At 42.5% G+C, this 13,848-nt stretch overlaps 1 protein-coding gene and 2 long non-coding RNA genes across 6 annotated transcripts; 2 read left to right on the top strand and 1 right to left on the bottom strand.

The window, feature by feature from the left end:
- Window positions 1-150: 150 nt before the first annotated feature.
- LOC120708848 (polyribonucleotide nucleotidyltransferase 2, mitochondrial-like) lies at window positions 151-7,826 on the top strand. Its single transcript, XM_039994273.1, has 16 exons — window positions 151-569; window positions 1,244-1,399; window positions 1,479-1,649; window positions 1,874-1,999; window positions 2,071-2,232; window positions 2,382-2,501; window positions 2,842-2,979; window positions 3,161-3,323; window positions 4,115-4,240; window positions 4,686-4,816; window positions 4,926-5,145; window positions 5,220-5,291; window positions 5,933-6,012; window positions 6,133-6,276; window positions 6,572-7,228; window positions 7,416-7,826. The coding sequence occupies exons 1-16, from the start codon at window positions 222-224 to the stop codon at window positions 7,512-7,514; spliced, it is 2,913 nt and encodes a 970-aa protein (XP_039850207.1). The 5' UTR covers window positions 151-221; the 3' UTR covers window positions 7,515-7,826.
- Window positions 7,827-8,310: 484 nt separating this feature from the next.
- LOC120708826 lies at window positions 8,311-11,728 on the top strand. Of its 4 annotated transcripts, none has more exons than XR_005689490.1 (2): window positions 8,311-11,049; window positions 11,169-11,728. It is a non-coding gene; the product is annotated as an uncharacterized LOC120708826 (long non-coding RNA). The 4 variants fall into 4 exon arrangements; XR_005689489.1 differs by having other exon boundaries at window positions 8,311-11,098; XR_005689491.1 differs by having other exon boundaries at window positions 8,314-10,498.
- A 153-nt stretch (window positions 11,729-11,881) lies between these two features.
- LOC120708841 lies at window positions 11,882-13,486 on the bottom strand. Its single transcript, XR_005689494.1, has 3 exons — window positions 13,282-13,486; window positions 13,038-13,195; window positions 11,882-12,242 (listed from the first exon to the last, which is right to left on the bottom strand). It is a non-coding gene; the product is annotated as an uncharacterized LOC120708841 (long non-coding RNA).
- Between the last annotated feature and the right edge of the window lie 362 nt (window positions 13,487-13,848).

Raw genomic sequence — 13,848 nt, 5'->3', positions numbered from 1 at the left:
TGCCTGCGGCGCGGCCCAGGCAGGGCACAACGCCCGTGCCGGGCCGGCCCGGGCCCGTTTACCTTCGTGCCGGGCCGGGCCGTGTACCGGGCCCAATTCTCATGCTTCGGGCCGGCCCACGGGCCTCGGGCCTGATGGAAAACTATACACAGAACCATTTCTCTCGCTTAAACCCTAACCAAAACCCCTCCCCTGCTCCTCCCCGCTCGCCGCCCGCCACCATGTCGATGGCGGCGGCCGCCTCCCTCCGCTCCCTGGCGCGCCGCCGGCCCCGCCTCCGCTTGCCCGCGGCGCCCCTTGCGGTCCCCGGTGCCCGCGCGGCATTCCTCTCCGGCGCGGCCGAGGAGGCGGCCGCGGATGCGGCGGCGGCGCCTGCCCCGGGGCGGAAGGTGCTGGAGAGCTTCCGCGAGGAGTTTGAGATCGGGGGCCGCCCCATCGCCTTCGAGACGGGAAAGATGGCGCGCTTCGCGAACGGCTCCGTGGTGATCTCCATGGAGGACACCAACGTCCTCGCAACCGTCGCCGCTGTCAAGTCCTCTGAGCCCGTCCGGGACTTTCTCCCGCTAACTGTACGGCCCTTCCCTGACCTGTATAATGTGGTTGTGATGTGAGACTTTGGAGAGCGTTGAATTCTACGAGGAATGACCAATTCATCTGCTCCCACTTATAAATCCTGCAATCTCATATGGTTATGTTATTTGAGCATACGTAACTTTCAGTTGATGAATCATGTTTGTGTTGGCTTCTTGAGGAAGCTCCAGGTTTTATACTGCCATAATTAGGCCCCCCTCGATACTGAGCTTTATGTTCTATTGTTCGCTTCACAATTTACAAGCATGTTTTTGATTGCCGAATCAGTAGCTCTTGTTCTTAATCGTGCAAATAGGCACACAACTGGCATTAAGAAATTGTTGAAACTGAAAACTGATGCCAAGCAGCCGGGTCAAAGAATACCTGAGGTTTTCTTAGCGTAAGGATATTTGAGTTTGAAATGGCCGCAGAAACTCCATCTGGTTAACATGCTCTTTCCTGTATGGTATTTTAATTTTAGATTATAAAGAAAATGCTGATCTTTTAGTAAGCCAGGCTCCAAAAAAGTTTGATTTGTTTGTGCTGAACCCAAAATGAAAAAAATTTAGGTTATGTATGATCTTGAACTTTTAATGCAACATTCGGTCTTCTATATTTATCTTTTGAGTACTATTTGGGTGTTTCTTTGCCCCAATGATTTTTTTGGCTGTAGGTTGACTATCAAGAAAAACAATATGCTCAAGGTGTTATTCCAACAACATATATGCGTAGGGAAGGTGCCCCTAAGGAAAGGGAACTTCTATGTGGGCGTATAATTGATCGACCAATAAGACCATTGTTTCCTCCTGGCTTTTACCATGAAGTCCAGGTATTCTTTCTCATGGCACTGTCAACTTATTCAAGTTTGCATAATCATTGGAACTCATTAGTTAATCTTGTTTCTTTAGATCATGGTAAATGTTCTTTCATCAGATGGAAAGCAAGATCCAGATGTGATGGCTGCAAATGCTTCTTCAGCTGCACTGATGCTATCTGATATACCTTGGAATGGGCCGATTGGAGTAATACGTGTTGGGAGAATTGATGGGAATTTTGTCTTAAATCCTACAGTCGATGAGGTAAATTTGCTATGGTTTACTTACACAGGGAACCATTTTGTTCTATCCTGAATTGTGCACATGTATTGCTCCCATGATATTGGGAATTTATACTGCTCGTGGACCTTATATCTCCTTGTAGCATTTCATAACGGGTCAACTTGATTATCATATGTTTGATCATCCACAAAACTACATATTTTTTCAGTTGACTCATTTTATGTATGTTGTACGGTGCCTTGCAGCTAGGTTTGAGTGATCTCAATCTTATTTATGCATGTTCACGGGATAAAACTCTAATGATAGATGTGCAAGCTCGTGAAATAACTGAAAGGGATCTTCAGGCAGGAATGAAGCTTGCACACTTGGAGGTAATCTTCTATATCTTCTATTTTTTTGATCCATTGTAAGCATATTCTCATGCATTCATTATTATACTCAGGCAATTAAATGTATTGACCCTCAAATAAGATTGGCTAAGCAAGCTGGCAAAGAGAAGAAAGAGTACAAGATATCTCTGATTTCAGATACATCCTATGAGAAAATTAGAACATTATCAGAAGCACCCATTGAGGAAGTCTTCACTGATTCATCATATGGCAAGGTGATTATAATATTTATGCTCGGTGTTGGTGGAGGGGAAGCCAAAACATTAAATATTGATCTTCTTCTACAAACCACTGCTAGAAGTAAGAAGTTTGAAGTGTCTTTTACTTCCACTGCATGAAAATTTATTGGGTATTTTCATTTCAGTTTGAGCGGGGAGAAGCTCTAGAGAAAATCACACAATCTGTGAAAGCAAAGCTTGAAGAAGAAAATGACGAGGACAGCTTGAAGTTTCTGTCCAAGGCAGTTGATACAGTGAGAAAACAGGTATATCACATTAATTTCTTCGCAAAATCTTCCAAGGAAGAAGGGTGAAGAAATAACTCAGCATTAAATGCATGCTATTACATGTCTATTGGTTAACGGATATAATATTAGTCTAAATGATTCTGCCAAAATATCTGAAGATGCTATCCATCAGTTTAAGGGTATTTCTGAATATTTTAGCAAATTTTATTTAAGTATGTTCTTAATTGAGCCCCAACCTCTAAGATCTACAGCTCCCAGCTATCTTTGACACCACATGATGCCACTTCGTTCATTGCTATTTTCTTGCTGGATCTTTTTCGCTGCTTAGATTAACAAGGATTTGTGTCCGATTGTGCAGGTCATTCGTAAAAGAATAATTGAGGAGGGACTTAGAGTAGATGGTAGACAACTCGATGAGGTCAGACCATTGTATTGTGAATCCAATACATATCCAGTATTACATGGCTCTGCCCTGTTTTCACGTGGAGATACGCAGGTGCTCTCTCTTTCTCTCTCCCTCCCTCCCCTCTCTCTCAGTCTCTCTCTCAACCAAATGATAGAGCACATACACACCATACTATTTGCTTAAATTTGGAGGAACTTAACCATATTTTTTAACCAAGTTTTTTTTGCATATATAAGTATAACCATGCAAATAACCAGCACTATTGTGGTAGGTTCTATGTACAGTTACCCTTGGTGCTCCTGGTGATGCTCAGCGACTGGATTCAATTGTTGGCCCTCCAACGAAGCGTTTCATGCTTCACTACAGCTTTCCACCATTTTCAATAAATGAAGTTGCCAAACGTGGGGGCCTGAATCGACGGGAAGTTGGACATGGTAAATGCCTTTCCTTCCAATTTCATATACTAAATGAACTGTGCTGAAGTTGAGGTTAAAGGGTATGTCTGATATCTTCAGCCAGTTTGGCTCATATTGAGGCTTGCCAGTGTGATAAAATTAATCTTTCATTGGTAGATGTTGTACTGTGCCCCATCTAGATCCGACGAAGTCTTTAGACACATATGTTACCACAAATTTTATTTATATTCAATTGCTACAAAATCAATGTTGAATCTGTTGATACAGTACAACTTTTATACACTAGGCATGCATATAGAACTATCATAGTATCATCTATCAATATTTGTAAAGTTCGACTTTTTCTCAAATCCTAGTGTGCCCTATGAAAAGAAATGGATGGAGTAACAGCGCTACACTATTCCCATTATTCCTAAATGTAGGCCATTTTAGTTTTATCCTAATTCAAACTTCTCTATCTTTGACCATGTTTATATTTACATAAAAATGCGCTATTATCAACAACATCAATATACTTTCATTAAATCCACCATGAAATGTCTTTATGGTGCATTATTTTGTATTGTTGTTGTAAATATTTTTCTATAAACTTGGTCAAAGTTGGAGAAGCCTGATTTAGGATGATTCTAAAACGACCTACATTTTAGAATGGAGGAAGTAGCATACAGCAGCCTGAGGAACTTCAAGTAGTGCATGAAGGGTTGAGAATTTGGTGTATTTTAGCATGGTTGGGGTACCATTCCTAAATTTTTGGATGAAAGCAAAAATGAATACTAGTATTTAACTATTTATTTTGTACCATTATGCAGGCACTCTTGCAGAGAAAGCATTGCTCGCTGTGCTTCCTCCAGAAAGTGATTTTCCATATACTGTTCGGGTAAATTCAGAAGTCATGGCCTCTGATGGTTCAACATCAATGGCATCAGTATGTGGAGGTATACTACAAATCATTTTCTCTTATAATGTTGCTATACATCAAATAGAACTATTTGCTCTTTCAATTGTGGGTTGGAGAGGGCATTTTGTGAGTATGGTCTACAGTTTTTGGCTGGTGGAACATAGCTCTAGGTTTTAAAATGTATCATTCTCTTATTTGCACGAGTCTTAGTCTACAAGACTGTATGCTTCACTATCCTATGAAATATAGTGACTCCCTAGTTTTCTCTTTTTAACAATGTGAAGCTTGTCATTCGTACCACCTTTCCTTTGTACCAATTACCATACTTTCTATAGAATAATATAAGTTCTTTTCTGCTCCTTGGTTTGATCACGAATTTTACTGTAAATTACCTTTCATTGTTATTTGTGATATCCTTAAACAGCTAATTTTTTCTTTCTTAACGTTCTGCTTTTCATGTATCTGTAAATGGCATTTCACAGGAAGTATGGCCTTGATGGATGCTGGCATACCTGTAAGAGAACATGTAGCTGGTGTTTCAGTAGGTCTCGTAAGTCAAGTGGATCCAACCAATGGAGATATTTCTAATTATCGTATCCTCACGGATATTTTGGTAAGTGTTTTGATGCACTTCACTAAAAGATTTTTCATTCAATTGTATATGCTGTCTCCACAAATGGAAAGAATGTTGCTGCTGAACTGAACATGATAATTATTTTCAGGGTCTTGAAGATCATTTGGGTGACATGGACTTCAAAATTGCAGGAACAAGAAAAGGCATTACTGCTATTCAACTGGATATAAAACCTGCTGGAATACCATTGGACATAATATGTGAAAGTTTAGAGCCTGCACGGAAGGCTCGTAATCAAATCCTTGACCGTATGGACCAGGAAATAAGTACCGCACGTGCTATGAATGATGGAAGTGCCCCTCGATTAGGTTTGTTAATGTACTTGTGTTGTTTTGTCGTGATCCTGATATGATTAAGATTAGAACTGACCCTATGTTTGCAGCTACACTGAGCTTCAGCAGTGATTCTCTTAGGAAACTGCTTTTCCACAGGAAAACAATAGAGCGAGAAACAGGTATCAAGCTATCTATACACCTGCCTTTGTTCATGTTCTTTCCTTGCACTCCTGTGTAAGAATATTGTATTTCATTGGACAAGATGGGCATATTTTGGTCATTACTTGTTGTACTGGAATTCATGCTAATGAGTGATGAACTAAAGGTGTTTCAGTTTAGGATAAAAGTTTTTGTTGAATCTAACTGCAAAATTGTAATAACTAAAAACAGGCATTTTCAATAGCTCAGACTAGATGAAGGGGGAAAAGCAGTGGATATTAAGGACATTAAGGACAAGAAAACTAATCCATCCTCTAACATTAGGTGATTACATCAGTTATGTGCTTATCAGGACATTTATGGCAATAGGCCGCATCTATTGAAGTAACTGGGGGACATCGTGGTAGAGATGGTTTCATTACATTACAAATTCCAGGGTTTGTACCTTAAGCTCTGACCTTTTGTTTTTTCACACTGGCTATCTACTGATGTGGGCTATGGGTTTGCATATCAGTGTGATAAACCAATGGCACAAAAAGATTTCCAAGAAGATTAACATGGTTCATCCATGTAGTTGAATTATATTTTTTCAATGATTGAGCATTCTTGCTGGGTTATATTTTTTGTTGTAGTTAATTTCTCTATTCCATTTTATTATTAGGTGCACGGGTATCAGTCAGTGACGGTACAGTCACAATTGTTGCTAAAACCCAACCAATTATGGATAAAGCTATTGAGAAGGTACAAATGCTGATGACACACAATCATCATAGATCTTGATAATCCTTGCTTAATGTACACTCAAGTGCCTGGGAAGAAGAATCTTCATATAACGAAATCCACCCTCTCTTTTCGTTGTAGGTTGAGTTTCTCGTGGGCCGTGAAATTGAAGTTGGCCGAACATACAAAGGAATTGTTTCCTCAATTAAGGAGTATGGCGCTTTTGTGGAGTTCAATGGTGGACAGCAAGGCCTTCTTCACATTTCAGAGTTGTCACATGAACCGGTATTTCTCTTGTGATTTGTAATAGATGGATTAAGTCTGAATTTGTTCCATGTTTTATTTACTGAGATTGTTTTGAACTATATGTGAAAATAGATTGTTGGTACATCTATATGTTTCAGTTTTACTCAGCTCTCCATGATTCTAGACTTCTTGGCTTCTTATTAGCTGATAATTTCTTTTCCTGAGCTACAATCTGAGTTTTTGTTGTCTTATTGGTCGAGTACTGAGCCACCAGCTTTTCATCATTTTTAACTATTAACTGTGTATTTTGTTTTGGTTGTGTTTTTCCCCTCAGGGATCAAAAGTCTCCGATATTGTAACTGTTGGCCAAGAGCTATCTTTGATGTGTATTGGACAGGATGTGAGGGGTAACATTAAACTTTCACTTAAGGCAACCTTACCCCAGCCACGTAAGAAAAAGGTTTTAGAAAGTAAAGATCCTTTGCCGAGTCAAGAAGTAGGCTGGGCTTCTGTAGATAACATGCCCAGCGTGGGTGCTGATGCTGAGCCATCCAGTAGTAAACATGAAGAGGCACCTACATTTTCGACTCCTTCAGTTGTAATTCGAAGTGAGGCTGACTGTGATGCTCAAGATGCTGCAAATGGTCCTAAGAAGCGGCCAAAGGTTGTGAAGTCGTCTCCTAGACCATATAAAGCACCAAGCGAACGTCAGGAGGTTAGGACAGCTACTGCTAAGAAAGCTCCAGGTGCTACCAAGAAAACTAAGAAAGTAAAGATTGAGGAATCTGGAAGTGACGGCCTGGGAACCAGCGGGTCAGAGGTTCCAGAACAGACTGCTACCAACACTCTTGACCTGAAGCAGAGTCCCGTGAACTTCCAATCTGGATCTATGAAGTTGGGTGATGTGATTACTGCAAAGGTCTACCAGATTCGAGCTTTTGGATTAGTACTTGAGCTGAGCGATGGAGCACGCGGAATGCATAAATTCAAGGTAACTATACAACTCTTGAGCGGTCTTTTTTCTGCCCATACCGCCATTATGCAACTGCTATATTTGTATTGTTAATCGTTGTACCATTTTTTCCCTTTTCATATTTGTAGATTGTTAACCCCCTTTCCCCCTATTTAATCCTTTTCATTGAACCATTGTTACTGAAACCCTGGACCATCTATTGCAGGAAAATGGTGAAAAGGAATTTGAAGTTGGGCAGGAACTACTAGTGAAATGTCAAAGTTTCAACGCCAAGGGAATTCCAGTCTTCTCATTGCTGGACTAGTGGTCATGGGCCTTTAGCTGTAAATTTTTAGCAGGCTAGCAGCTAATCTGTCAACGTGGGGAACACGTGGCTAGCAAAATTTTGTTCTTTCGCGGCTGTTATGAGCAATTTTCTTGTGTTTTATGCAACCATGAATAGAACGGAGTTAATATTAGGTCCAGAGATTCACATGATGGAGTGTAGAGCGTATGAACCACCTGGCGTCCTGAATCCTGCTGCAGAAAATGTATGTTACTAGGGTATAAGGTTGTTAATCTATCTTCTGATTAAAATAATAGTAGACAATGGATGCCAATTCTTTGTAAAACGCAATCTAGCTGTGTTAAGCCCGCTCAAAGAGTTCAGACGTTCAGTTATCTGCGGTTTCTTTGCCTGATAATCTTGAGCTGCACCCTCGTTTGTTTTTGGTGGTCATCAGCTCATGACCATATACGATGCCAGGCCAGATCAGTTGAGCATTGACATACGAGTCGGCAAGTGCGAGTATTTAGCAAGACTGCTTCCACATATTGTAGTTGTAGTAGATCCCATATCGCTCAAAGATTTGGAGGCCTCCAGGAGCCTCTCGCTGTTCTCGCCATTCGCGTCGCGCCGCGTAAGCCGCTGGGCGCTAAAGAAAGATCCATATCGCTCAAAGATTTGGAGGCCTCCAGGAGCCTCTCGCTGTTCTCGCCATTCGCGTCGCGCCGCGTAAGCCGCCGGGTATAGGGCGCTAAAGAAAAAAAACGGAGATTAGGATAGCATGGCCACGCGTCGTCTGTCCGCCAGTCGCGTCAGCTCTACGCGGATGCCAAACGGAGACCTACGCACCGTCCTTGACTGCGGAAACAATAGCCCCCGTCTGGTTCGTCTCGCAGTCGCCGCCTCCTCACTCTTGCCTTCCCCACCATCGTCAGGTTCTCGAGCCGACGCTTCGGCTCAACCTCACGGTCATCCTCCTGTACATACTGACCTCAACCACGGATCCTGATCCTGACACTGCGTTCCCGATGTGGCCTTCCTCCTTCCTCTTTTCCCCCACCCCAGACATGAGAGAGGAACAAGCCCCTCGATGCGAAGGATGGGGAGTGGAGCATGGTGTAGCAGGACCCCTGGCTGCCGGATCCTTGGAAGTCCGACCGCAAGATCCGCGACACAACAGCTGTCTCCGGTCATGTTAGCTTCTGGCTGCCGCGCACGGTTTTTTCCTGAACCCATTAGCGTCAACCATTGCTGTGCCTGTCTGCCTGCGTCAACGATGCACGACCCCTGCTCACGGTTGAATTTGCTATCTTCACAAGAGACAACGTCAGCTAGCTTCCTACCTTATGCTCAGCTCTCAATCTGACAATCTCCTCGGCGTTGCATCCAGATGGCAAAGTTTGGAGAGGTCAGGGGTGCCTCTGCCTTACTGATTCGTTTATTTCTTTTTCTGTTTATTATTACATTTAGTTTCTTCAACGCTTCTTTTGGTATATGGTGATTGGTGAATATATATTAACTTAAGCTCTGTCTCAATCCCAATTCTTAGCGCAATCCGCCATATTACCCAAAGATTTATGCATCGTGCCAAGTTCTTCCACTGCTAATCCTTCAGGAATGTTTTGTTTGTAAACAGATTTGATGCTCACTGTCTATCCTTCCTAGAAGAAGTTAATTAGTAAAGATTGCTGCAAACCAGAATTCTATTAGCATCATGCATATATGCTGAGTTTTTCTCATATCACATTATCTACTCAACAACTGCTTCTACTTTATATTAGGATATAATACCGTGATACCTAATTTAGCAGTTCACAACATAGTTCTGCTTTTAAAGATTGCCTTTTCACTTTTCCTGTTGTACAATTGTCTGATCAGAAATAAAGCATTGTCTGATCGTTAACTATATTGTTCCATATAATTGTCATTGCCTCCATCAGATTTTATTCTAGAAAATATATGCCTTCCAAAGGTTAGTGGTGAGCACACGAATTCTTTCCTGCTGTCAATGCAAGAAGGAGGCAGAGTAGTGTGTTTTTGAGCAAGTATGCTAATAAGGTTCAACGATGGACAGTCCACATATATTTGGTGAACAGTCTATCTATAGGATTAAGAAGAAGCAATTCAGGTCAGCTGATGGCTTTGATGACCCCTTTTGGTGATTATATATCAATTGTTGATCTCTACATCTGCTCGTTAAGTTAGCTTAAGAAGGTCTCTACTCCTTTTTCCCTCAAGTTTTTTTTTGTTGATTGATATCGGATACTTGCATATTATAGTTGTTCTTTAGCCCTCAGCCATTGTATATGTGTTCAAAATTATATACGTAAGCATCATGTCTACTTGAGCTTGTAGAAGCAGATTTTTTTCCCACCATATGCAACTCACAGATGGGATGGGGCTTTCCTCTGCTTTAAAGGGATAGTTGCCGACTACAGTTACAACAACATGAAGGCACCTCCAAGAGCAGCATGAAGCAGAGCCATTAAGTGAAACCTTATGCGTCTGTACCTTATACCGTATTTGTGAGCTATTATTAGTTGTTTCATTTTCGCAACCATGGTGAACTGAAATCTTTTTGCATATGAGTAGATTTTCAAAAGGTGAAAGATGTAATTTGCATTATGCTGGAATTGTCTTGAATTGATGCTTAAATATTATTTTTAGAGTTTTGATCCGGTGGTCCATTCCATGAAGTTTGCACGAATATTAAAGCACTTGACTATTAATTTTATCATTTTTTCTTAATGGTACTGTCTGGGCCTGGCCCTATCCGTACCCTAATGAGGCCCGGTCGAAGGCCAAATCCTGTTACCCAGGAACCACCGAACCAGGCACGCAACCAGCAGATCCATTCCTCATCTCGTATCTTTCCAATCCCCTATCACTCTCCTACCAGGAGGTGTGCACGAGCACGGCGGCGGCGGCGGCGGCGACGTGCATCAGCGGCTAACCGGCTAGAACATGGTGACAGTCACGATACCGTGGCCGCTGCTTCGCGACGCTCCCTCCCAGGCGTCCAGGTGCGCCAACATAGCTCACCCCTGTTTCGATAGTAGCAGCAGCGAGGATCCCCTCCCCATCCTGATCCGTTTTTGACTTTTGTTGTGTACGGCAGCAGCTTCAGCCCTCCCTGATTAAATCCCATGTCATTCTCCCTCAATCCCTCCCCATTTTCCGTGATTTCGTTTTGTACCGTGAGGCGCGCGCCGCGACGGCGGTGAGCGGCTAGCTGGCTACTGCACGGCGACGGCCTCGACACCGTGGCCGCTGCTTCGCCGCGCTCCCTCGACGGCATCCAGCGCCACCACACCAGCCTTACCTTGATCCGATTTAGTCAGCAGCTGCGGCGTCTGGCGTCCGCAGTGACAGCGTGCAGCGCGCTTGCCGGGCTGGAACGGCGACGGCCTTGACACCATGGCTGCCACATTGCCTGCTCCCTCGACTATGACCATCGCCCCTGCGCCTGCCTCAACACTGATATGAATTCGTCAGTGGCAGCGGCGGCGGGCATCCGCAACAACGGCTAGCAGCAGAACATAACTCACCCCTATTCCGTTTTCATCAAGAGGAGGTGCAGTTTTGCGACCGGAGTGGATGGAAGGCTTGCAGAGCTGCTTGATGTGCTTACTTTTTTTTTGCGTTTTTTTGCATTTTTTTCAGCATTCTTACTCATAAAATTTCTCTTTGCAGAAAGAAATACTTGTACAATGCTGTATTTGATGAGCGCACTGTGATACTCTCTGACCAGTTATCAGCAAGATTTTTTCAGCAGAGGCCGGAACTATGACTTTTTCTAAAAAAGTTCATCAGGATGTTTCATGATTTTATTAACTGGGAGCGCACTTCTCTATGGTCCATTTCTTCTTCAGTGGTCTCAGCCGCCTTCTGATGCTGGATGTCTTGCGTTATCTCGTCTGAATTTCTGGAGATGCTAACAATATGAGACCAATTTAGCAGAAATTTTGATTTACCATTTCAAAACAACCCAGATGTTGCTGAAGTGAGGCTTATTATCAGTTTGCTGGCGAGTTGTTGGATCCACTCATCTGTCACAACTCTGTTTTCTTTGGTTAAAGAACAACAAGTGGAAGAATTGTACTGCATCCATTGTACATGTAGATCCGCTCATCTGTCATGATTTTGTTACTTAAATGCTGTATTTCGACCCCTATATATTTGTAACTGGAGTATGTACGGTGTTTGACATGAAGCTTTTAACCTTCTAGCATGAATCATAGAGTTTGAGTTTATTGTCTTCTCCCCGGCAGTACCCTTCTGATCATGAATTATAGAGTTTTAGCAATAGGGAGGAGCCAAGAAGAGACACACACAACATCTGTAACAGTGACACGCGCAACATCTGTAACAATGAAAAGGTTAGCATAACCTTCTGGAAATTGATCATAAAGTTTAGTATCAGGGATCAGGATCATAAAGTTTAGTATCAGGGAGCAGCCAAAAGGAGTCACACAAATAATATGCATCATTCAAATTCTTAAATAGACCTAATTGAAATTCAAGCAAAAAAAATGTATGTCCATTCATTCAAGCCAAAAAGAATATGTAACTAGGCCTCTCCACTCCAACCTTTTATAGGAACTGAGACCCAAACTAAGACTTAAACTAAATAGTTGGAGAATCTACATCATCGTCTTCATCCCGATTCATGAGTTCTTGAATGCCTTTTTTCACATCCTAAGCCTCGTTTGCCTCAGCAAAAATAAGGTCAGCAGCCATCTCCTTCCTGAAGTTGTCAATATCCGCCTGTAATTGACATCCAAACAAGTTTGTTCACAGGAGTTGTTATAGAATAATAAGGTGCCCATAAAGATGTGTTATCATGGTCCGAGCTGATATCATTAGCAGGCTCAAGATGAAAGTCCAATTCCTCATCATGTCCAACTTCACCGTTTACTACTCATGATGATCAGTGTCTGTAACCAGACCCCTGAAAAAGCAAGAGCGCCTTTTCTAGAATAGTTTATGTTGCTGGACAAATTTATAGGAGATTGAGATTGTAATATCTAGTTTAGACTTAACCAAATTTAAATGGTTAATTAACAAATTGGATACTAGCTTTGCACAGTCATCTAGAGGCCTAGGCAACTTTTTTTTTTAAAAAAAAGGTGTTTCTTCAGAGCAGGTTTTATCTCAAACAAATGGTAAGTTCATTCTTCAGAGTAGGCTTTATCTCAAATATTGCAATTGTGACAGAAAAAACAATGTGATTCATTTGGCTGAAGTATACAGCAGAAGCACACATGCCATGTCCAAATGATCGGTGTATTAATATAAAATCAAGCAAATACATTGTTAACTCCGAATCTGTGTTCTAACTCAATTTCTTTATGATTATGCTTGCATTGTCTTTCTATCTATCTACCTACACTTTTCCTTGAATTTGTCATGAAAATTTAGTTGTGCAACCGTGGGTACCAGCTGAACCTTCTCCCATTCATTTCTACATCCCTTTTTGAAGGAAAGACCATTGCATTTCTGATCTATTGTCGGTAGAAAATTTCAGCCACTGACCAACAAGTGCTATGAAGATGAGCTCACCAGATCATTACCCAGATGGCACCTCTGTCGTGGAAGACCGTCACCTCCAAGTGCTGCCGGCTTGCCGCCTTCCCTCCACTCGGGCTCATGGAAATGCCCCGCCGCTAACGGAACATGGTGCGCCAGTGCAGGTCGCAGTTGATCAAGGGCTGAAGCTGCTGCCATACCCAACAAAACCGGATCAGGAGGGGTCTGCTTGCTGCTGCCAATGAAATCGAATCATGGGTGACATAAGTTGGGGCACATTGACACCGTCGAGGGAGCGCCGCGAAGCAGCGGCCGTGGTGAGAGGCCGTCACCGTGTTGTAGCCGGCTAGCCACTGATGCACGCCGCCGCCATGCACACCTCACGGCTCATGGTAGGAGACTGACGGGGAGTTGGAAAGATGCGGGAAGAACGGGTCTGCTGGTTGCGTACCTGCTTCCTGGATAACAGGATTTGGACTTGGACCGGGTCTCATTAGGGTACGGATAGGGTCGGGCCCAGACAATACTCACTCGGAAAAAATAATAAATCAATTGTCAGGTGCTTTAATATTCGTGCAAACTTCATGGAAAGAATCATTGGAGCCATCTTTATGGTTAAACTATGATTCATGCTTTTTCACACTATTTATAAGTCTACTAATGTTTTCCATACTATTCAAAAGTCTGGCTGCCGTTAAATAGCCTTGCAATTTCCTTTTGATTGAACTATGTTGTATGATTAAAAGGAGACAAACAAACCTACGCCCAGATATAATCGTCGGCCACTATGACTCCACTAAGGGTATAGTGTTGATAGCACAGACCATCGACGCCTTCTCTACAG

This window comes from Panicum virgatum, chromosome 1K (genome assembly GCF_016808335.1).
Source record: "Panicum virgatum strain AP13 chromosome 1K, P.virgatum_v5, whole genome shotgun sequence".
Lineage (NCBI taxonomy): Eukaryota > Viridiplantae > Streptophyta > Magnoliopsida > Poales > Poaceae > Panicum > Panicum virgatum.
This window is presented reverse-complemented; position numbering and strand designations above follow the sequence as displayed.